The sequence below is a fragment of the Lissotriton helveticus genome, chromosome 7 (assembly GCF_964261635.1).
Source record: "Lissotriton helveticus chromosome 7, aLisHel1.1, whole genome shotgun sequence".
Lineage (NCBI taxonomy): Eukaryota > Metazoa > Chordata > Amphibia > Caudata > Salamandridae > Lissotriton > Lissotriton helveticus.
Window position 1 is genome coordinate 1,836,217,250 of NC_136068.1, and position 22,094 is coordinate 1,836,239,343.

At 43.7% G+C, this 22,094-nt stretch overlaps 1 protein-coding gene across 1 annotated transcript in view; it reads left to right on the plus strand.

Annotated features, from left to right (window-relative positions):
* The first annotated feature begins 2,877 nt into the window (after positions 1 to 2,877).
* The window catches only part of LOC144767753 (C-type lectin domain family 2 member E-like), a 54,309-nt gene continuing 35,092 nt past the window's right edge, over positions 2,878 to 22,094 (plus strand). The window contains exons 1-2 of the mRNA XM_078651139.1: positions 2,878 to 3,103; positions 16,736 to 16,968. Coding sequence (XP_078507265.1) covers positions 3,058 to 3,103; positions 16,736 to 16,968 — 279 coding nt within the window. The 5' untranslated portion in view covers positions 2,878 to 3,057. The remainder of the gene's footprint in view (positions 3,104 to 16,735; positions 16,969 to 22,094) is intronic.

Consider the following 22,094-nt stretch of genomic DNA (forward strand, 5'->3'; position numbering starts at 1 on the left):
CTTCGAATGGGGAATTTCCACTTGGACCAGAGTAGCAGCTGACGCACTGTCTAGATGATTTAGAATGAGGAATTTCCAGAGAAGCAGTTAGTAGCACGGTCTAGAGGAATTAAAATGTAGAAATTACCGCATCCGAGCTCGAAAAATCCACTCACATTGTATAGCAAGATTTATTCACGACAAGCTATTTTTAGGGACTACTCTCCCTTTCCGGAAGATTGAAAATACTCTTAACTTTAGTCACAGAATGAAAAGTAAATGTAGGAAGACAAACTGACGTTTGAGCTCTGGTTCTGAAAGCAGAGCAAATGTGACAAGATAGCAATAAAGATACCTTTAAATCTTTTTATCTTGTCACATTTGCTGGCTTTCAGAGACAAAGGTCAAAAGTCAGTTTGTCGTCCTATATGTAGTTTTCTTTCTGTAACTAAAGTTAAAGAATTTTGTAAAGTGAACTGTGCGACAACTGAACTGTGAAAAACATGTTAAGTGAAAGGCTGTAAGATGTCAGGCTTTTTTGTAACACAAAACTGAAATAGCTAAGCGAACTGTTCAAACATTTCACATATATTCTACTATTTATGAAGACCCATTTTTGTAGTTCTGTGGTGAAAAAATATTTTTATAGGATCGAAACAATTGGAAATAATTTAGATGGTGATGTGCACATTCTGCATCTTTTTACTGAAACCTATGTGCTATTGTCAGTAAAACTACATGTTAGGAAGGTTTTGTGGCAATTTCAGTGGAAAATATGCTATCTGTAAATTACACTACCACATCATGAGTTTTGAAACATGAAGTGGGAATTATTACTTCTCCTGCCCAGATGACAATGCTATTAGTGAACTAGTAGGCAAGCCAAGGATCAATTGTACCCTGTATATGGGCTCTATTCTTGTTATACATTTAATCATCTAGGTTAAGGGAGGCAGGGGTAGAAGGACCAGCCCTCAGTCTCCTGAGCTCCTTCCTACATCCACGTGAGCAGCGTGTCATGCTAGGAGAGTACCTCTCCTCTGCTAAGTCTTTGCAATGTGGGGTGCCACAGGGGTCGGCACTGAGTCCGACCCTGTTTAATATCTACGTGGCCCCCCTTGCAAGACTAGTAAGATCTCAGGGGATGGAGGTAGTGTCGTATGCCGACGACACGCAGATTATGGTATCCCTGACCCACTCTGTGAATCTAGCCGCGTCAAACTTTAGGTCCTGCATGCAACTTGTTGCAGAGTGGATGATTTCCAACTCCCTAAAGTTGAACGGGGACAAGACAGAGGTCCTGGTCTTCGGCAAAGACCAGGGCATGTGGTCAGGTGAGTGGTGGCCCACATCTTTAGGCATCTGCCCCATACCCACACAATCTGCCAGGAACCTTGGTGTCATTTGACACCCAGCTTTCTATGGAGCTCCAGGTCAATAGAACGGTGGCTACCTGTTGGGGCGTCATCAGGACTCTGAAAAGGATCGTCCACTATCTTTCCCCACAGGCACGGAAGCAGGTTGTGATCGCTCTTGTTGGCTCAAGGCTTGATTACTGTAATTCACTCTACGCCGGGGCCAACAAGGCCCTTCTGCAGCGCCTGCAGGTCATACAAAATGCGGCAGCGCGTTTTGCTCTTGCCCTGCCTTGGCTGTCATCTATGAACCTGGCGAGGAAGAATCTCCATTGGCTTCCTATTCCCTCAAGGATCATGTTCAAACTTCTCTGTTTAACATACAAGGCTTTAATTGCAGGACCGGCTGATGCCCTTGGATCCCTACTCACTAGGTATGTCCCGAACAGATGCCTACGCTCCAGTGAGCTTAACTAACTGGTAATCCCTCGAGCCAAGAAGGCCAGTTGGGGGAGTAAAGCCTTTTCCATTCTGGCACCCCAGATGTGGAATACACTCCCCCTTGAGATCAAGTCATTGCCTTCACTTGACCTCTTTAGGAAATCACTGAAAACCTGGCTTTTCATTAAAGCATACCAGTAAGCTCTGTTTCTGATTACTGACAGCTAGTTATTTGAGTTAGGCGCCTTGACGCCCATGGAGCATAGTTGCGCATTACAAATGCCATTTCATTCATTCATTCATTCATCAGTAAATAAAGAGTTGTACAGCAGAAATAGTGAACTTGCATATTTCTATTTGCTCTGTTGTGTGATTTGTAATGAAAAATGCGGCTTCAGAAGACAAAATATTTGCCTAGGATCACACAATTTGAGAACAGTTCACGGGTCAAGTACATTAGTTAAGTCCAGTACATTGTTAAACTTACTAGACCTGCAGGTCTAGTAACATTGTTATGATTTTTGAGCCCTGAGGCTGGACCAGAGAATCACCTGCAGCACTGTGTAGAGGACTTAGAAAGATTTCAGACATTTAAATTGAGTCATTCGTTAATTCCTCCTTCTGTTTTACATAGAATAGATATGAAAGATGGACTTGAGTACGTGTTTGACGAGAGAGACTAATTCGGAGCTGTACAACCCTACGCTTTCATTGGATACCAGGGAGAAGGAGAGCTGAGAAGGGCAGTGGAGAGAGAGAGAGACAGAGGAAGTGGGAAGCAGGTGCTGCAAAGGGCATTGTTTAAGCAGCTGGCAGGCCACCAAAAAGGAAATGGTGCTTGTTATAATCCATTAGTTTTATTATGCATATTACTGGTTGCTAAATGTGTCATATTCACAAGGTAATTGTGTGCATAGCATAAGTTGTTATTTGTCCTATGATTAATGTTGGGCTATGCGGTAGCCCTACACAGGTTAAGGTTTTATAAATGTTATCCAGTACTTGGTATCTTCCTCCACCCCTCCCTATCCTTCCTCCTTGGTACTTCCCTTCCCCTGGAGGCTGCTTTAGAATGTTGACGGTGTGAGACTGATTTTGAAGAGAGTGATGTACTGAGGTGTCCTGTAACCTGGTGGCACTGTGAAGGTCGCCAATAAAAGAAGAAGTTTACACCGCTCCGTCTGGTATACTTTTTAACAGTGCTCTTGCCGCTTTTTTGGACCTGGGTTAAAGTTGCTCTCCATGCAGCAACCCCCTCACCCCCCCAAAGAAATCCAGACACATGCCGATATCCAAAATGAAAATACCATGTAGTTCGTACAGCACAGGTAGAGTTAGACCTATTGGCATTGTAAATATGATTGATTTGTTTACTTGTTTTGGAGTCGAGTGGATGTTAGTGGTGTGGAGTGGAAATTTGGAACTTGCATTGGAATTGTTAGTTGTGGAAGAGCTGTGTAGTGTGGAGTAGATTTGTGTGGTGGAATACTATTGCATGGTGGATAGATAGAGGTGAGAGCTGCTCAGAATAGATATACCATATTAGGATTTGTAGACGCCAATTTAATGATAAGATATGCTGACATTAAGGTACCCTAACATTATAACTAGATGCCTGTTTGTGTGTTCCTGCTTGTGTGTGTTTAGTTACACTGTTGATATGTTTATTTAAATGTATATTACCTTGATAATATAGTGTATGCAGGTTACCATTTTTAATACTTATTGGGTACATATCTACATTTGCATATTATACAAGAGTGACAGATGTAGATGGTTGTTGGAAGGAAAATGCGTGGGTGGCCTAATGCAGGATGTTTGGTGCTTGAAGGACAGTGGGAGTGTGGAGGGACAGTGTTTGCTGGAAGGTTAATGAGTATAGTCCCAATAGTACTGGTACATTTACATCACAAGTTGCTTGTCAGTGTTTTTTATAGGCAAGAATCTATCTGGGCTTTGAAGCTGTGCATAATGGTTATTGCTGGCACCAGACACTGGACGTAAATGCACATTTTTTAGATGGCTATGAGAATAATGGGTGTATGATGTGGGGTGTGATTACCGGACATAGGTGGTGGGGTTACACACTTGCGAAGGACGGCACAGTAGTCATGGCATGGCACGGCACCAGAGATTTCTTGAGCCTCATATATATGACAACCCGGCAGGGCTGGGGCAACTAGTTGCTTTTGTGCGTTAGTTATTATGCATTAGATACATCCAGAAAAAGAAAAGTTACATATAAGCTGCACTTTACAAGAGCTGCAACCCTAAGAGCAACCTCTGTGGGCACCGAGGCCTTTGTTTTTGCTAATTATTTATCATCTTTGAGGTGCTGAGCCTCCCCTAAAAATTTTTTTTATTTTTTTTTTTTAAAGTTAGCAGCAACATTAACTTATAGTAGCATCTTCTGTTTCCCTTGCTGTCTCTATTGGTTTGGCAAACCGATGGATTTTAGGAGCGTTTCAACTAAAAACGAAATTTACTGCCCTGGCCTAGTTTCAACACCTCAAAGGCCTCAATTAAACAAGCATTTACAATGCAATGGTCTCGGCATTATTAAAGGTAGGGCTATTGGCATTGCTTGTGACTTTTTTAAAAAAAAAATCATAAATAAATAGCATTGTCATTTACAATGCCAATAGCTTAATAGCTCACAAATGCATGACCTATTGCATTTACACCCACACAGAGCCACACATACAGAGCCACCCACACAGGGCCACAGAGCCACACACACACAGCCACACACACACACAAACAGAGCCACACACACAGAGCCACACACACAGAGCCACACACAGAGCCACACACAGAGCCACACACAGAGCCACACACAGAGCCACACGCAGAGCCACACGCAGAGCCACACACACAAGCCACACACACAAGCCACACACACACAGAGCCACACACACAGAGCCACACACACAGAGCCACACACACAGAGCCACACACACACAGAGCAACACACACACACACAGGAGAGCAAGCACAGCCAGGGGGCAGGGAAGCAAGCACAGCCAGGGGGCAGGGAAGCAAGCACAGCCAGGGGGCAGGGAAACCAGAGGGCGGGGGAGCAAGCACAGCCAGGGGGCAGGGAAGCAAGCACAGCCAGGGGAGCAAGCCGTGGCAGGTAAGCAAGCACAGCCAGGGGGCAGGGTAGCAAGCATAGCCAGGGGGCAGGGGAGCAAGCACAGCCAGGGTGCAGGGAAGCTGACCATTAAGTGTTCGGAAACACCGGCTCAAATTAAGCACTGCACGTCTCCCTCATAAATACACTGTTTTCCTCTCAAATGGCTCACTAAGGTAAAAGCTTTCAGATGCCACCTGCAGATCACAAGCTCAAATTCTGACAAGACCAACTCAAACTTACATTTTTCTGAGGTCGGTAAACTGAGTCCTATTTCGATATTATCAACACATCTTATTTACAACTTATAGGGTCGGGTGGTGACAAAGTTGGAATATCACTAACTCTTTCACAGAAACCACAGGTGTGCTGGAAAATGTAGGAAAGGGTTGGATAAGTGGAAAAAACACTAATCCGCCATGCAAAGCATTAGACAGCAGACACCAGCTAAAACTGAGACTGGCACAACAAAGACCTAAATAAGGATTACATATGGGTAATTAAATTCTAGTGGATTGAATGTAAAGTAGAAGGCAGCACTGAAGAAGATATATAATTTAACTTTATCACAGTATTAAATATAAAACCACAAAAGCAACAAACTCCATCCATGAATTGGAGAGCAGATGATGGCAATGAGATGGCCTGCAGGAGGCATCAAACTAAGCAACCAAATATAAAAAAATCTGTAAGAAACAGAAGGCAAAGCTGTTAGGGAAGGAGCTGTAGCATAGTAGGAGATCTTAACTCATTTAGAGAGAGAGAGAGAGAATAGTTTGTATAGGAGAGGAGAAAAGCAAGGGAGTGGGCCCATTCAGAAGTTGGATATCATAAGACAAATGTAACACAATGGGGAGAGGGAGGCTTCTTTCAGAATAGGGGGGAGATGGCATGTACGTAGACCGGATCCGTGACTGATTCCCAGAGGAATCCCCATTCCTCTTCACCAAATCACGAGAAGCTATTTTGATAAGTGTTTCAGAAGTGCCCCACCTAGTAAGTAGTGTGCATGCGTGCCCTACCCGTTGTGGCTCTTGTGACATTCCAGATGACTGCAGCAGCAGCAGCTCATTAATATTTTCTGTCTTGTTCAATATGGGTCAGTATATACCTTCAAATATAGAAGACAATAGGGCCCAGCCTATGCCTTTGTGGGTCGGGGCTATTTTTTTTTCTCTCATTATAACCATGAGTATAAAAATGAGTTAACTGAGATTTGTTGTATGCACCTATTTAAGCAGAAATCCAGACAAGCTTTCATGGATGCAGCCCTCCTGGACCTACGCTGGATTGCCCCAGCTCCAAGCAGTCTCACCACCCATGCCCTGTATAATCTTGCTGTCTATTCTGAAGTGAGCCGATTGGGATTTCACTCTCTCGCAATTTGACTTTTAAATGCATCCTGGCTGTGGCACTACACCGAACCCTACTCGGAATGTTCTGCTCTTTACCAGCATTGTGGGATTAGGTTTAGGCCTGTCTGTCTGCATATGTATATCCTGCACAAATATATAAATAAGTCCAGACAGGCCGCTTTGGATGCACACCTTCCCCCTCGCGAGGAGCTCCCTCCAGACTCCACGGAAGTCACTCGGAGACGTTCCTCCCGCACGGCGCATGCCCTCGGAGACGAGAAGCCGGTCATGTAGGGGAAAGGTTTTGTGCACTCCCGGGGTGGGTACCGATCGGGAGAACGGTGCAAAGTAAGCATTTCTTTAACCCTTTCGATGCTGATGACGAGCTCAGCTCGTCATCCCCCACGGGTGTCGTGTGCTGATGACGAGCTGAGCTCGTCATGACACCAGCAAAATGGCAATTTCCAGCACAGGGGAAAAATCACCGCAGCAGCGATGTGGTTAAGTGGGGAGGAGGGAGGAAGCATGTCATGGTCCAAGAGGGCAATTAAGGGTTCTAGCAGCAAGGAATGTCCCCCGCGGCCTCCCGTCCTTCAGCCATGCATGCCTTTGCTCCTGGGCTGCGTTGCCAAAGGGGAGACCGGTCCCGCGGAGGTGGGCGGTTGCTGTGCTGTAGCGGGGACGGACATAGAAGCGATGCCTTGAGAGGTACTGGTCCGTGACCATTGAGGGTCCCGTGGAGGGGACACGGAAACTGTCCTGGCAAATCCGCAGTGAGGGCTCAATATACAGTACCGGCTGCACCGGCCTTCCTGTGGACCCTCTCCTGTGTGCCCTTCGCTCTGCGTGCCCTCAGCCCTGGCACTCCGCCAGTGTGCCCCCTGCTCTGCGTGCCCTCAGCCCTGCGCACCCTGCCCCGCGTGCCCTCCGCTCTGCGTGCCCTCAGCCCTGGCCTCCCCTCTTGAGGTAGTTTCTTCCGTACAGAATCTGCTGCTTGGGGGGTCTTTGCAGCAGCTTAAGAAAGCATTAGGCTTGGGGGAAGCATTTTCTGAAGAATTCTGCTCGACAGTTGAAGCTAACTGACAAATGCTCAGAGGTTTGCATGAGGAGTGTAAATGTTCTTATGGTGAGGAATACATGAAGGTGGGCTGATCCCGCTAATGACGAATATGAAATGATCAGCCCAGATACTGGCAAAGGAATAATGACACCGTGGATCTCGGAGTACTGTGACTTCCAATGCTCTCCCTGCCCTGATTCCTCGATGTCATGGACCAAAGACCATCGATTTCGAATTCAGGTCTCCTTTTCCCCCGAATGCCCTCGCCACATAACTCTTCTTGCTCCCTCCTTCGCGGTTGAGTGAAGGCGCTTACTGAGGGCTTCAGCCTGCCCCTGGCCGAGGGACCGATGGCCAGCCTGGTGCTGTGTTGGTGTGTGCGCGCAGCAGCAGCGGGGCATCCACTTCGGCATGTGGGAGAAACATCAGACACCCGTGCTCCTGGGAGGGAGCCTGGGAACCGATGGCGTTCACCGGGCTGGGATACTGCTCTGCATCTTCCCCCGTGTCCGCCATGTCTGCCCACGTATCAACTCGCTGGGATTAGGCTGAAGTTTCCAGGAATGAAAAGGAGGCTCGGAGAGGATAAAAGAACACATACTTTTAAAGCATTTTAGCCATGTCGCAATGCTGAACTGCTGTACCAGGGACACTCCTCTTAAAGCTATTGTGTAGCAAAGCAACATATGACCCTGAAAAGTTATTTGAAATAAGATGGTAGAAACCGTTTAGTGCCCGATAATGGCTTTGAGGTGCAAATTACTAAACAGCAGTGGGTGCCCCACAACAAAAATAACTTTATGGACATCTTGGACGTTATGACAAAAGTGGAAAGCTAAGGTCCACCACTTGGTTTAACAAATAAGTAAGGGGAGAGTTATGATGGCCTTTAAACTCGATTCCTTGGATGGTGATCAACGGGTAGATTAGTTTGGACGCACGTGTGTACAGCCAATCAACTGGGTGAACAGATATCAAATTCTAAAAGCACACATAGCAAGCGTGAAGGGATTCCAGCATATGTGAATGGCAAAAATAAATATTCTGAATTTGACTCTGCTCTATGGACATCCATCACTAGGCTGAGCCAGACCCCATAGGCCATTTTATTACAGAGATCTTTAATCCGCTTTCGGCTGTGTCGGCACAAAGCTCTAAAAGTGTGCGTGGTGGGGAGGGAGGGGGGGGTCAAGCAAGAACAGTCTTTCACACTAGCATGCAACAGCGCCTCAGCTCTGGGTGCTATGCAAACAAACTAGGACAAAGCATGCCCACATGGCGGCAGCAGTAAGCACCCCCGGTCCAGATCAGAGGTCTGTCCTGCAGGCGCATCCACGCAACAGATTCGATTTTATGCCGACAAATCAATGTTTTCCGACGCGGCACGGACATTTTCCTCTCCCCGGGGAGGAGGCTGCGAACCACTTTGCAGTCCCAAGGCATCCGAGGTCGAGCCAGTGCTCCGCAGAACCGGGCTGCACTGACAGGGCCGTAATTAAATCGGAATCAATGGAATAGCGTTCGAAGCTCGGTGCATATTAACGAGCGGCTGCAGAGCCCGGTGAAGCGCAGCCAGGCAGAGGCGGCGCCTGATGCCAAGCTTAGGGGGGAGCTAGAAGCCGCTTCTTCCAGAGGAGGCGCTAGCTCCTGCTGAAGGTGCAACGCCACCAATACCTCTGCCAAAGCTGCGGCTTTGAGGAAATCGGACGGGACAAACAGCTCACAGGACACAGGGAAACAGAGAAAGCAAACACAAAAAGAGAAAATGTAAGCAAAAAATACAAAATGGCTTACCTGCCGGTCCTTGCATCACGGAGAAAGCGAGACGATCCTCATGGGAAGACCAAACAAATAATGGCGGACACAACGTTGCAAATTTTTCGGATTGGGGCGTGTTCGGTGTTCTCAGAATGGGCGTGGCCTAAAAGTGGAAAGAAGAACACCGAACACACCTCCAAATCCGAAAAGGACGGAGCCTATTCGGAGGGACAGCTCTCTCCTCCAATGGCTGGCCTCCGTTTAGGAAGCCAGCCAATGGGAGAGAGGCAAAAACACAGGCGGGACAAATAGTCCACACTAAGAAACATTAAATCTCGGTACTTACGGTTCTGCCTTCGGCAGACCGGATATTACCTCGACCTAAAAACTAAACAAAGGTCCTACAGCCCCAACAGTTTTCTTCTCTGAATTCAGTGGTCCGAGATTTGGGCAATGTGCAGCGAGACTTACTTTGCCTGCCACTGTTAATTACTGGGTTACACTACAAAACGGGGGAGTTATTGTCCCCCTGCGCCCCACATGATTCCTTTAAGCTGTTACTAAACTGTCTGATAAAGTTAAGAAAATGTTCCTGATCACCATCCAGTAACTTGCTTGAGTGCCGGCCTACTATCCGTGGGTGTGTGCACATCATGTGTCTAACTGCTTCACTTTGGTATCTACTTGCTCTTGTGTCCTGGTTTCACTTCACTAGCAGCCTGCTTTTGTGTCGTGAGGTTTTCAGTGCAGTAACCCCATGCACTTGTTTTAGCCCATGCCCTAGTTTTCAGAGAAATATCATTTGACATAAACTTAGATGTAATTTGCAAAACTATGGTCTCGTTGGGCGAAGATTTTCTATTAATTGACAACATTTTTGTAAACAAATATTTCATATTTGAGAATGATATACTTGTTGCACACTGTAGCCATATGTCTTGGTTTCTACAGCATTTGAAGCCAGTATCGCTGTTCACTTGTGTCCCGACTGTGACCTGGGAGCAACTGTTTCTTGTGTCCGGCGTATAATCATGGAGTAGCCATTCCTTGTGTTCCAGTAGCAACCTGTCCTTGTGTCTCAACTTTGACCTGCGAGCAGCCTGCCCTTGTGCCCTGCTAGTAGTGAGACTTCATACTCTGGAAATGTCGCCCAGTTGCAGCGAGGCCTTGGCAATTTGACCCAGCAGTGGTAATACTTTGTGTCCAGACTGTGACCCAGGAACAGCCTGCCCTTCTAACCTGGTAGCAGCAGGTCCCCATGTTCCTGGAGCAGCCTGTCCTGTGACATGGGAGCAGCCTGTCCTTGTATCCTTAGTGTGACCTGGTAACATCTATACTTGTGTTTTAACTGTGACCCAGGAATAGAATGCCCACGTGTCCTAGTGTGACCTAGTAATAGTGAGACTTCACATCCTGAGAGTTACCCCATCTGCAGCATTCCTTTGTCAGGGTCACTCAGCAGTAGTAATCATTTGTGGTCCTAAATGCAACCAGTACCTGCCTGCACTTGTGTCCGGAGTGTGACTTGGGAATAGCGTGCCCTTATGTTCTGAGTGAGATGCCGTAGTAGCCTGTGTAGTATCCTCCCCAGCTGGGGCTCCCGCCAAGGACTACTCCACTCACAGATCTTAGTATTACATGTTTTTATTAGTCTGTGTGTAGCCGCGAACTCAACATTCTAAACCTGCATTCACTTCTCTACACTCAAATAACTGTCATAGTTCTGCAGAGTCTATCAGGAGCCAAAAGGGTTCAGTCATTGCTAACACACATGACACTACATATCCTCCTCTGTTGGATAAAAATATTAATTTTTTTCCACAAACCTATATACAATCATAGCTCTTCAGTGAGTATTTGTGGCGCTCTGATCGTGTTGTCGGAAAATGGGGGCAGGCAGTAGAAGTGACCATGATCTGTGTTGATGATCTAGGCACAACAGCAGTCAAGGAGTTTTCACGTGTCCTTTCAAACGTATTCTCTACTTTGACATCAATGCCTGATGAGCCACATATTGGAAATACGAGGATTGTTACATAATGGACTTCCCAGGATGTTGGACAATCAACATGTGTCCTATCTTGGTCAAAACGTGAAAGGGCTCTGCATTGAAGGGAAGCATGAGATTTTCACTCTGTAGACTGACTATCGCTTGATGTCTCGTCAAAGTAGTCTCTTGCATGTCTGTGCTTGACTGCATAGGCCTTCATTTTCTTTTTATGATCCAAGTCTATTATCACCTTCAGCGCGGCGCGAATTTTCGCGCTGTGCTGAAGGTTCTAAATAACGGGCGTGGCCGTGACGGAACGGTTCCGTCATAAGCACAGCCCAACCGGCGCTCGTGACGGAACCGTTCTGTCACAAGCATCGAAGGGGTTAAACTGGTGTCTTCCTCAGTACGCGATCATCTGTTAGTTCATTAAGGTAAATTGGTCATCATGGCGCTCCCGAACATCAAGGTTGCAAGGCTTTCACCTGTGGGTGAGGGAGGGGACGAGGGGTTGAGAGGTAAGCCTGAAGAGTAGCATTCAAGACCAATTTAAGGTTGAGCTTTTCCAATACAGCAAGCTGAACAGCTTTCTTACAAGTACGTCTGACAATGAAATTGGCCTGTGGCCAAGTTGATGTGCTGTTCTGATGCTTCTCCTTAAGATGACTGACAAAATCTCCAAATTCTCAACTTTTGAAAGGTGGGCCTCTGTCAGATTTAAAAATTGAAGGAACAGCCCATTTCGCGAAGATGTCATCTAATCTCTCAGTGACTTTCTTGAGTGATAGAGGAGACATTTTCTATCAATGGAAAACAGAGTATTCATCAACAACCACCATTGGGTGATGTCCATTGTCAAGAGGGCCGAAAACGTCAACAGCCATCCTTTCCAATACATGATTTGGCAAATTTTATATGTTAAAGGAGTGACTGGTATTCGATGAGGCAGTTGCATAAATGACAGGCCTTCCAGTCTTTCAACTGTCTCCACGAGATGAGGAAACCAGACTCGGTCTCAGAGTTCGTTTTGTGGCATCGATTCCACGATGTCCTTCATGGACCACTACAATTATCTGTTGTTGCAGACTCCCTGGAAATAATAATTGTCAAACCTCTCAGATAATACCTTTTTGGGTAACGGACAGTTCATCTTTGACAATTTTAAACTTCTGGTATTCACTCACTGACAGTGCTTCCAAGACTGATGTGTAATATTATCTTTGAGTTTTAACATATCACTATCTTGACTCGTGGCAGCGACCAGTTGTCTAACACAATGGCAGCTGGTATGCTTGATTTCAAAATGAAAGTTATGTAGGATTCAAATGTCTTGAAAGAGGTACCAGGGCACTCTTGAGAAGTATTCTGCAGGGTTTGATCTTTCCATGGACCGTGCACGATACTGTAACTGTATTCTTGGAATCTTGAAACGCAACGTTCAATGTGAGGGAACAGCTTTACCTCTGGATTCCCAAAGATGGCCAACAATGCTTGATCTATCACAAGAGTAAAAAAAGGCTTTCCATTTAAGAATATGTGGAAATATATTCACAAGCCCACAGCGCTGCTAAACTTTCTTTCTCATGTTGTGAATAAGCATGTTCAGTTTGGGATAAACATATGCTTGCATATGCCACAATATGTCTTGGAGCATTTGGGTGTCCTATGTGCTGTGCAAGGGTTGTGTCTAGCCCAATCAAAGTAGCTTCAACAACAACCTCAATGTGAAGTTTTTGGATCAAAGTATGCCATTTCAGTATCATTCTCGATAGCTTGTTTGATATTCTTGAAGCTTTGCTCGCATTCACAGGACCAATGAAACTGAACATTCTTTTTCATCAGGTATCTCAACAGAGCACTAAAGGTGGCAACGTCTTGTATGTATCTAGAACAGTAACTGGCCAGGCCAAGGAATGAACGTAACATGGAAACATGTGTGGAACTTTCAGTTGACAACACTTGCAGTTTAGCTGGATTGGGTGTCATACCCCCATCAGAAAAGATATGGCCAAATCATTTTAGCTCTGCCATACAGAACTCACATTTGTCAGCATTCAAAGTTAAACCTGCATCAGCAAGCAAACATACTTGCATAAGAGCTTTATCTTGCTTCTTCTTTGTAGCTCCGAAAACTAATGTCATGACTATAATTCAAAGCATTCATGACTGGCCGTATGATACATCGAATGATGTTTTGAAAAAACCCTGCAGCGGATGACACACCAAAACGTAGTCTTGTGTATCGGAATAGACTAATAGGTGTTGAAAAGGTTGTAATGCAACTACAGTTCTCCTCGAGTTCCAACTGATGATCTCCCTGATTCAAATCAAAGCGAGAGAAGTCCTTCACACCATTCAGTTGTGTTATCATGTCAGCAGTGTGCGGACCTCGATGTCATCTTTCATTTCATTTACCTTGTTTACTTGACTCCTATCAATGCAGATGAGTGCAGCTCCTCCGCTGTCCTTTTTGGGTACTACCACTATGGGAGAAACCCATGTTGTCGGACCAGTGAAACACTTAATTATATCATGTTTGAGTAATCATTATAGTTCTTTTTCAACTGCTCCGTGTAAATTAAATGCAATCCATCTGTGTCTTGGAGCAATAGGACAGACTTACTCATTTATATTTAATTGCAATTTGTTGGACTTGGCCCTTTTTGACGGGTCATCCCTGAACGTTTTGCCTTCCTCCTAGGATTTTTTTCTGACATGAAGTTGGTGGTTTTAGGACTCTGGACACTTTAACCTGTAATTACTATTTCAACAACACATCATCAGTAGAATTCACCTTTGAATATTGCCTATTGTCAGTTGGCACAGTATATACTGTGTGATTATGAACCTAATGTGTTTATAATAATACAAAGGCTATTTTTGATATAACCTTGTGTGGAGTTTCTTTTGTGGTGTGCCTAGTGTGTTGCTGCTGTGAGAGTGTGTTGCGCATACACTTTACACATTGCCTCTGGGATAAGCCTGCCTGCTACCAAGGGGGTGAGCAGGGGTTATCTTCAGCGTGTAACTCTCTTGCCCTGAAGATAGTAGTAGGTTCTGCCTGGCTTAGGCGCATGCCCTAGCCAACCAGAAATCCCATTTCTAACCTACTTTCATAGTTTTTAGTTTTTCTAACCCATGAAACAACAAAGAGAACAGACTTACTATTTCGTGATCAGCATTCATGTTATAGTTCACTAATATCAATCCCATATCAGCAGCTGTACGGAAGCGGATTAAAAAAGGCACTTGATGCTGTACCTTGCCGTACATGAATGGGTAATTGTAATTTAGCTTTCTTGTGTTTCATTGTTCCTACAAATTAACCCAGAATTTTTAATAGCGTCGAAGAAGTCCTCGTATATACTTTAGTTTTCTATGGCATAAGCCAGGGGAGCAGAGATAGGCCATTGTATTTTTACTAGGACATAGTGTTTATCGACGCACCACTGGCGATGATAAAAGGTATTGAGCAACCGTTTACTTTTAGGGTAATCTTTGGACAATGTCTGAATGACTTTGGTGTTTTTTTTTATTTCGACTTTTCTTTGAACTGATATTGTCTTTAAATGCTACCAGTCCAACATGTGCACATCTCGGAGGTAAACATTCTCATTGCTTAACCATCATCACTTTCACTTGATATTGATACTGAAGAACTTTTTGACAATGATTTAGACTATGATCGACTTTGTTCGGTGTTGATTTGCCTCAGCTGGTGTTGTCACTTCGCCTCGTGGGCGTGCGTCAAACGTCGCTTTTGGAACGGTCCGGCAGTCATTTTGAGTTTGCGCTATGATGTACTTACTCTTTTCTTTGTCTTGCAAATAGTTACAAAATGGTTCTCCTTCCCACATCCTTTACAAATCTGTCCAAGGGCAGGACATTTACCTTTTGTATGGAAACTAAAATCCACACTTGAAGCATAACTACTTTTTCTCTGGAGACATCACTCTGTCCATATGCTTTAGCTTACTTTTCATGTTCATGACTGACTCACTTTAAGCACCTCTGGCCTCCATGTCGGCACGCTCTTCAGCTCTGGCAGCCATGAGAACTCTCCAGGCTAAGAGTCTCTCTCAGCATTCTTCATCTGCATGAATACGACACATAAGTCCGTCAATAACTACACGACTTATAACTTCTTCATCATAAATTTGATTAAACTTCGTGTTTGAGGGTATCCAGTCTCAACAAATTCATTGATGGGTTTGCCAGCTCTCTATCATTTCGATTGTAAATGTACATTTCGTAATCTTCATTTTGCATTGGATTCAACTTGAGAATCAAGTGTGGTTTGATTTGACAGTATGCAATTTTGTCAGCTTGTGGCATTTACATTATAACTTTTTACACCTTCACCAGCAAGATTCTTAAGGTGTTTGATAATCTTCGTTCTCTGCTCCTTCTATCGCAGCAATGAAATAATCAAATGTCTGTATCCAAACAGTCCATCTGTCGCCAATATTTTGCTTTTTCGTTGTATCAAATCGTGGTCTCTCCCTCGCTCTGTCTGTCTCCCTCGCTCTGTCTCCCTCCCTCTCCCTCTGTCACCTCACCCCACATGTGTATCAGCCCGGGCTGATACAGCTTCCCGGGCATGCACACACAGAGCCACACCCGAGTACTTCACAGGTCTTTAAAAGACCATTTTCATGTTAATAAAGCTTTGTTGTATTTCACCTCTTAGCGCCCCTGCAGCTCCACTCTGACAATCAATGGAATCGCCTGCCCCCACAAAGCAGAGTCTCTCAGTCAGGCTGGGCTGCTGCAAACAGCAGTGTTTGCTGACACTCTTTAAAGAAAACGTGAAAAACACAGGTACAATGTCTGTAAGGTCCACGGGCCGCCAAGGAAGGCTTGCCAGGCCGCTGGCGGCCCGCAGGCCGCACTGAGTACCCGTGTTATAGAGCAACATCATAGTCTATTAAATCAAACACGATTGTTTTTGTACAACTGATATTCAGAACTCCGATATTTGAAAGTGTTTTCATAAATGCTAATAAAGGAATAAAGTTTTGGTGAAATAAAATATTTGCATAAGATCACAAAATTTAAGTGGGTAAGCGGCGATTTAGCCAGGTTTTCTGGTTTCACTTTGTACAAATCAGACGGTAAAGGGTTATCGATTTGTCTTTCCTTATGTCAAGGCTTTGTTTTACCTCTGTGCATTTATATTCAGTTTTTATATAGCACAATCCCGACCTGAAGGTATTGGAACTGTTTAAATGAGTGCCAGTTCCATTACACAAGGTCGCATTCATTGTTTGTCACAGGGAGATTAAGTGATTTACCCAGAATTGCACGATAATGCCGAGCCGAGACTGGAACTTGGGTCGGTACCTCTGGCTATGACGCCACATCCTGGGGGGAGAGAGGGGGACCAGCCGAAGCCCTTTGAAAGCTCGGCATGCTATGGTTCGAGCTTCAAACAAGAGTAAGAGCCGAGCCGGGCTTCCGGCTGGAGTCTAGGTCGAGCTTTCAGCGGCATGTCAGTAGCAGTCTTCCCTCTCTGCGGTGCAAGGCCCGCTTCTTTCCAAACTGTTCGAGCACCTGTTACTGGACAAGTCGTGCGCACATTAGAAGTATTCGTGGTATTGAGTTTTATTACAAATCATTCTAGTTGTATTTCCTGATGTTTTAGTTTGGTTTCTGCTTTAACAGAGCTAAAGAGTAACCAGTGCACTGAGCATCAGACCCAGAGAGAGTGTGTACAATGCAGCGCTGCAAGGAGTGGAAAGGACGGTGAAGTGCCGCCACCTTGTGGCGATGACTGGATCTGGTACCGGCACAAGTGTTACTATTTCTCTAAAAATGATGGAAACTGGACGGAGGCCGAAGACTCGTGCGCTGCACTGAACTCCTTCCTGGTTCAGATTGACACCCAGGAGGAACTGGTAAGAAGTGTGAAAAGTTTCACGTTGTTTAAAGTCTCTTGTTGATGTTAACCCTGAATTTTCAGTTCCCGCCCATGCTCCTTCATTCTTCATACATCACGCCTTGGCGCCTCCTACCTCCCTGTCCTCTGTCTGGATCTTATTTCCTGGAAATACGTATAGAGGAATCTTAGTTTCAATGAAAAGTAATACTTTATTTGTGGTCAACATTGATGTCTTGAAACAAGCAGTCTCTGAGATGCACAATTTTACAAAACGTTTTAGATAATTGTCATATAAGTTATTGCAATAAAGTCTGTGTATGTATGCATGTGTGTGTATGTATATATGTATGTGTGTATATATATATATATATATATATATATATATATATATATATATATATATATATACACACACATACATTATAGTTAGAAATCAGCATTTAAAAAACCTTAGAAATCCACTGAAAAAACCACAGGTTTCAGGGATGTTATATATATATATATATATATATAACATCCCTGAAACCTGTGGTTTTTTCAGTGGATTTCTAAGGTTTTTTAAATGCTGATTTCTAACTATAATGTATGTGTGTATATATATATATATCTATCAAAAAACCACAGGTTTCAGGGCCGTTATAGTTAGAATTTAGCATTTAAAAAACCTTAGAAATCCACTGAAAAAAACACAGGTTTCAGGGACGTTATAGTTGGTAGGACATTTCACTCGCACAAAACCAGAGAAATTTGGCCGTTAGTCAGTTAAGCTAACTATAACTCGCGCCCCCACAATGCACTGCTGATGACGTCACACATTACACCCTTTTTTTTCTGTCTGTGATGCTTTGTTACCTTTACATCTCCGGCTCAGCAGTAGGAATCATTATATTGCAGGTACATTTATAGTTTGAGGGATACATTTGTGTTTTGGGGTTTTTAGGGTTATGGGATGGTAGTTCAAAAAAATTGTTAAGAAAATTACATTTGTATGGGAATTAGAAGTGATACTTACTCCAGATATAATGAAGCACCATGTAAAAGTACTGCCAGTGTACTTAACGCAATGTAATGACTTCCAGTGTAAAGTTCTGCGAAATAACCTATGTTTGTCCGTGACCTGCGAGGAGAACTGAATGGCTGCACCTTCTCTCACTTGTATCCAGGACTAGGAAGAGAACTCTAGTCTATTAGCTGACCTCTCGTATGGCTACGGTAGCTCAACAAACTACAAGTGTCCGCCTCTGAAGAAGACCTATGGATTCCTTGACCACAGGGCCCTTCAGCTGCTCTCTCAACTCACTGAATCAGTTAATGGACTTTTAAACGAGTCTAGGTGCATGTAGTAAAAAATATAGACAGATGTGCTCATGTAGGTCTGCACTGAATCACCACACATAAATGGGGTTATGTCAGATTGGCTGAAGCTCGGATGGCACTGCCTGTCTTCCCAAGAAACAAGCATATTCCGTTGTTGACAAACCTTTATTCAATGCAGATTTAGTCTGGTCTGTTAGCAGCTGAAGGGCCATAAATGATTCCTCGTCAACCACTGTATGCATTAAAAGGTTCAATGAATACGTAGCTCTGGATAGATAGCGGTAAGTAGATCCCAAAAGATTGCGAAGTGATTATTTGGTGACTCAGCAGCACATGAGAATGACATTGTTATACAGTTTTCATTGTTTTTCAAAACTCTCAACATTAAATTGAATATAAATCATGACCTGAAACGCCGTTTTCATTACCATGCTTTTAAAATAAATTGGGTAAACTTACAACACCACTTAATAATTAGCAAGTGCAGAATGCTTCAGCTCAGGTGTCCTAATATGAAGTTACATGTTAAACTCTGCTGCTAATCCCACTTTTGAGCACTTGCACTATGTCCACCTGACAAGAAAACATTTACTAATCGTTTAGAATTGAACGAATAATTGTGAATAATTAAAGAGTAATTGGTGATTAATTTAGCAGCTAAAATTAGTCTAGCTTTTTATGGGATATGTGATTTTCTCTGTGAATTACAGGGTTCTAAAGAATCAGCCAGCACAATAAGGCAGTGAAACGTGTTGACAATATTTTTATGTGCTAGCTAAACACAGCCAATAAATACCACACAGTGGTTTCTAGAATCATTTTAACCACTCACTAAAAATCGATTTCTTATCACTTTAGGGCTTGCATGTGAGTATTCGGTCATTGCACAATCCACATATATTGAGGAAACTAAAAGAAAGAAAAAGGGATTGCACATGCTGCTATCCCTATTGAAAAAAATTATCACGGAGACGTCAGCAGTTGGAATAATTCTTACCTGTGCAAACACAAGTAGAACCCTGGGGGGAATTCACTGATAATGGGAAGTCCGTGATACTGCAATAATAAGTGTCCCCATTGTTTGCTCCTGTCAGGTGTGTCCTCTTAAAAGGGAGGAAGTTGCCCTAATACGAATTTGGATTTACTTTGCTGACCAGTCTAGTAGCTGAGATCTGGGTGGCCGAACCTCAGAAAATGTGCCATTTTAGAACATGTAGAAAGAGATAATTAGTCTAACTGACAAAGTATATTAATACGTAACAAGCATGTCTGTTCAAGGTCATTTTTGGTAACGATGGTCTACAGGGGCAATTTTCCCCATGTGATAAACGTATATTCAAACCTATGGGAACTGCACCTCTAAACATTTTTTTACAGAGACCTAAGAAACCAAGGGGACAGAAGTTGGTGATGAAGAAGGTGTTGTCATTAAGACAAGAAGCTTTGCTGCTCATAATGTTCATTTAGCAGCTGCAACCTCTGCGTGACCCAAGAAAATAGGGATATTACGGCCAAAGAAGCCAACTCTGCGGAAGTCGCTTGTGGTGGGATTTTTATCCTCCTCCTATAAAAAGGCAAAGTCCTATCATAGCTATGTTCAGTGAGGATGCACTTACAACTGAACCCATAATTTGGTGGGTTAATCACACAAACATTTATAAAGCGCTGCAAATCACCCATGAGGGTCTCGAGGCTCTGTAGAAGAAGGCTGCTGCATTGTGGTTTTCAGTTAAACAAGTCAAGTCAAATGATCTTTATTCGGAGTAAAAAAAGTCCATAAAAGTACAGTATACATACAAATTCTCATGATTAAAACAGGAACATCATATTAGTGCAATAATAAACAAATAATGGTTTGTACAGAAGTTATATTAAGTTTAAAAATATCATTTCATAAAGAGAGCTTAAACATGTACAATCATAACAGGCACCCATCAGAAATGTGCAGAGAAGGATTTGTGCAAAAAATGCAATTTTAACTCTTTTCATCATGCTACCTCCATAGAGGTACGGGAGCGAACTGCGGCTTTAAGGAAGTTGCTTGCACAAAATGTCTCCTCATCTGACTTCAACATTCATACAGGTCTTGAGTTCATTCCTGAATTGCTGGAGTGATGGGTCTGTCGTGAGGTGTAAAGGAAGGTTGTTCCATGTCCTGGCCACAGGTGCAGAAAGGAGTGTTCTGGTTGTTCGGCAGATCTAATGATGGGAAAATGGTGGAAATTGACCTCCTGCTTTCCTTTTGGTGGAAGGCGAGGGTTTCTTGAATTTGTGGCCCAAAATAGAAAGTTCTAAGCAAGACCTATTTTCAACTAACACTTTATCAGAGCTGCACTGTGAAGTTCTGAGACTGAGTGATAAGGCAGTGAAGGAGAGCGCTGGGCAGACGTCGGTGTCCCTGCTAAAGCAGTAAAGGGGAGCATTGTGCAGACCATTCCTCTAAATACAGAAGAGTGGGCCTGTTTAGCTTTAGATTATATGTGCATCTCAGCCTTCCACTTACCGCTGTAAAGGCGATGCAATTATTACTCTGTGCCCCAGTGCTGATGCTTTTTAAGGCATTTGTCAGCATGTGAAATCTACAATGTTCTCTATGGGACAAGTTGGCTCAACTTCCAACATCCTGGAAGACTTCAGTAGTAAGTCTATGAATGGCATGAACCCAGAAGCCTGAGAATAGGATTCTTTGCCACTAACCGTGGCAATAACTTCGTCAAAACCATAACCGATGGAGGATACTTCAGAGTGCATGATTTAGTCCATTTCATCATCAAGATTAAGAAGGACGTCCTCTAAAGAAAGAAGTAGCCGAGAACATTTTTGTCACCTGTTAAGGGATTTGCACAGCTTTAAAGCCCAGTAGAGCTTGAGGATCATTCAATGAGCTAATAGCTTCGCCATAAACGGATACAGGATTTTCCAGCCTACTTTGACTCCATCTTACACATGCTGCAACATCTGTCTGGAGCACTTGATATTCTATAGACTTTTACTGCTCAAAGGGAGACCCTGATGCTGCCAAAGCCAAGCCATTGGATGTGGGATAATAATTGCCTGATCAAAATGGTAACACCTTTTGAGGTTTTGTTGCATGAAGTTAGCAGGTGAACATATACCATGAACCAAATTGTTCTACTGTGCACTTTTGCAGGATATGTGTATGGTGGAAAAAACACGTTTACTAATCTTAAGGAAGATGCAGCTTGTTTGGTTAATGCTTAATCATTTGTCTGAATCAAGTACCAGGCTTCAGCAAGAGATCATTTCCATCTGCTGCAATGTGATCCTCATCACAAACGTGAACTATCTGCTCTCATTCTCTTTTGACGCCTCTATTTCCATGTGTATGAATGGATTATCATGAAAAAGCTTAAATTGTGAAAAAAAATAGATACTTTAATGTGTGAAGAACTGAAGTGTTCTATTCATTAACCTTTACAGAAAGCGGTGGTGACTGCCGCAGCATGTAACGAGAGCTGCACCCGCCACTGATGGCAATCACCAACTTCTCTCATCTTTTGCTACACAATCAACATCAACCGCATCAATGGAAACCTCCTCTGTGCTAGGTTAGGTTTTAGAAACAGCAGGGTTTACTTCAAGGTCAGAGATACAGGAAACAAAGAAGGAAAAAAGTAAACTACGACCATAGACAAGATATTATAGGGGTACATCGATGACCAAACATGAATCCCAATAGATCAAGAGCCATTGATTTATTAACATTGTGGTCAAGAAATGGTGGCCGGCACTAATTAAATTGGCTATTAAAAAACTGTCATGTCCTGCCGCCAAGTTGTTCCCTGAGTAGGATTTCAGGGTAGC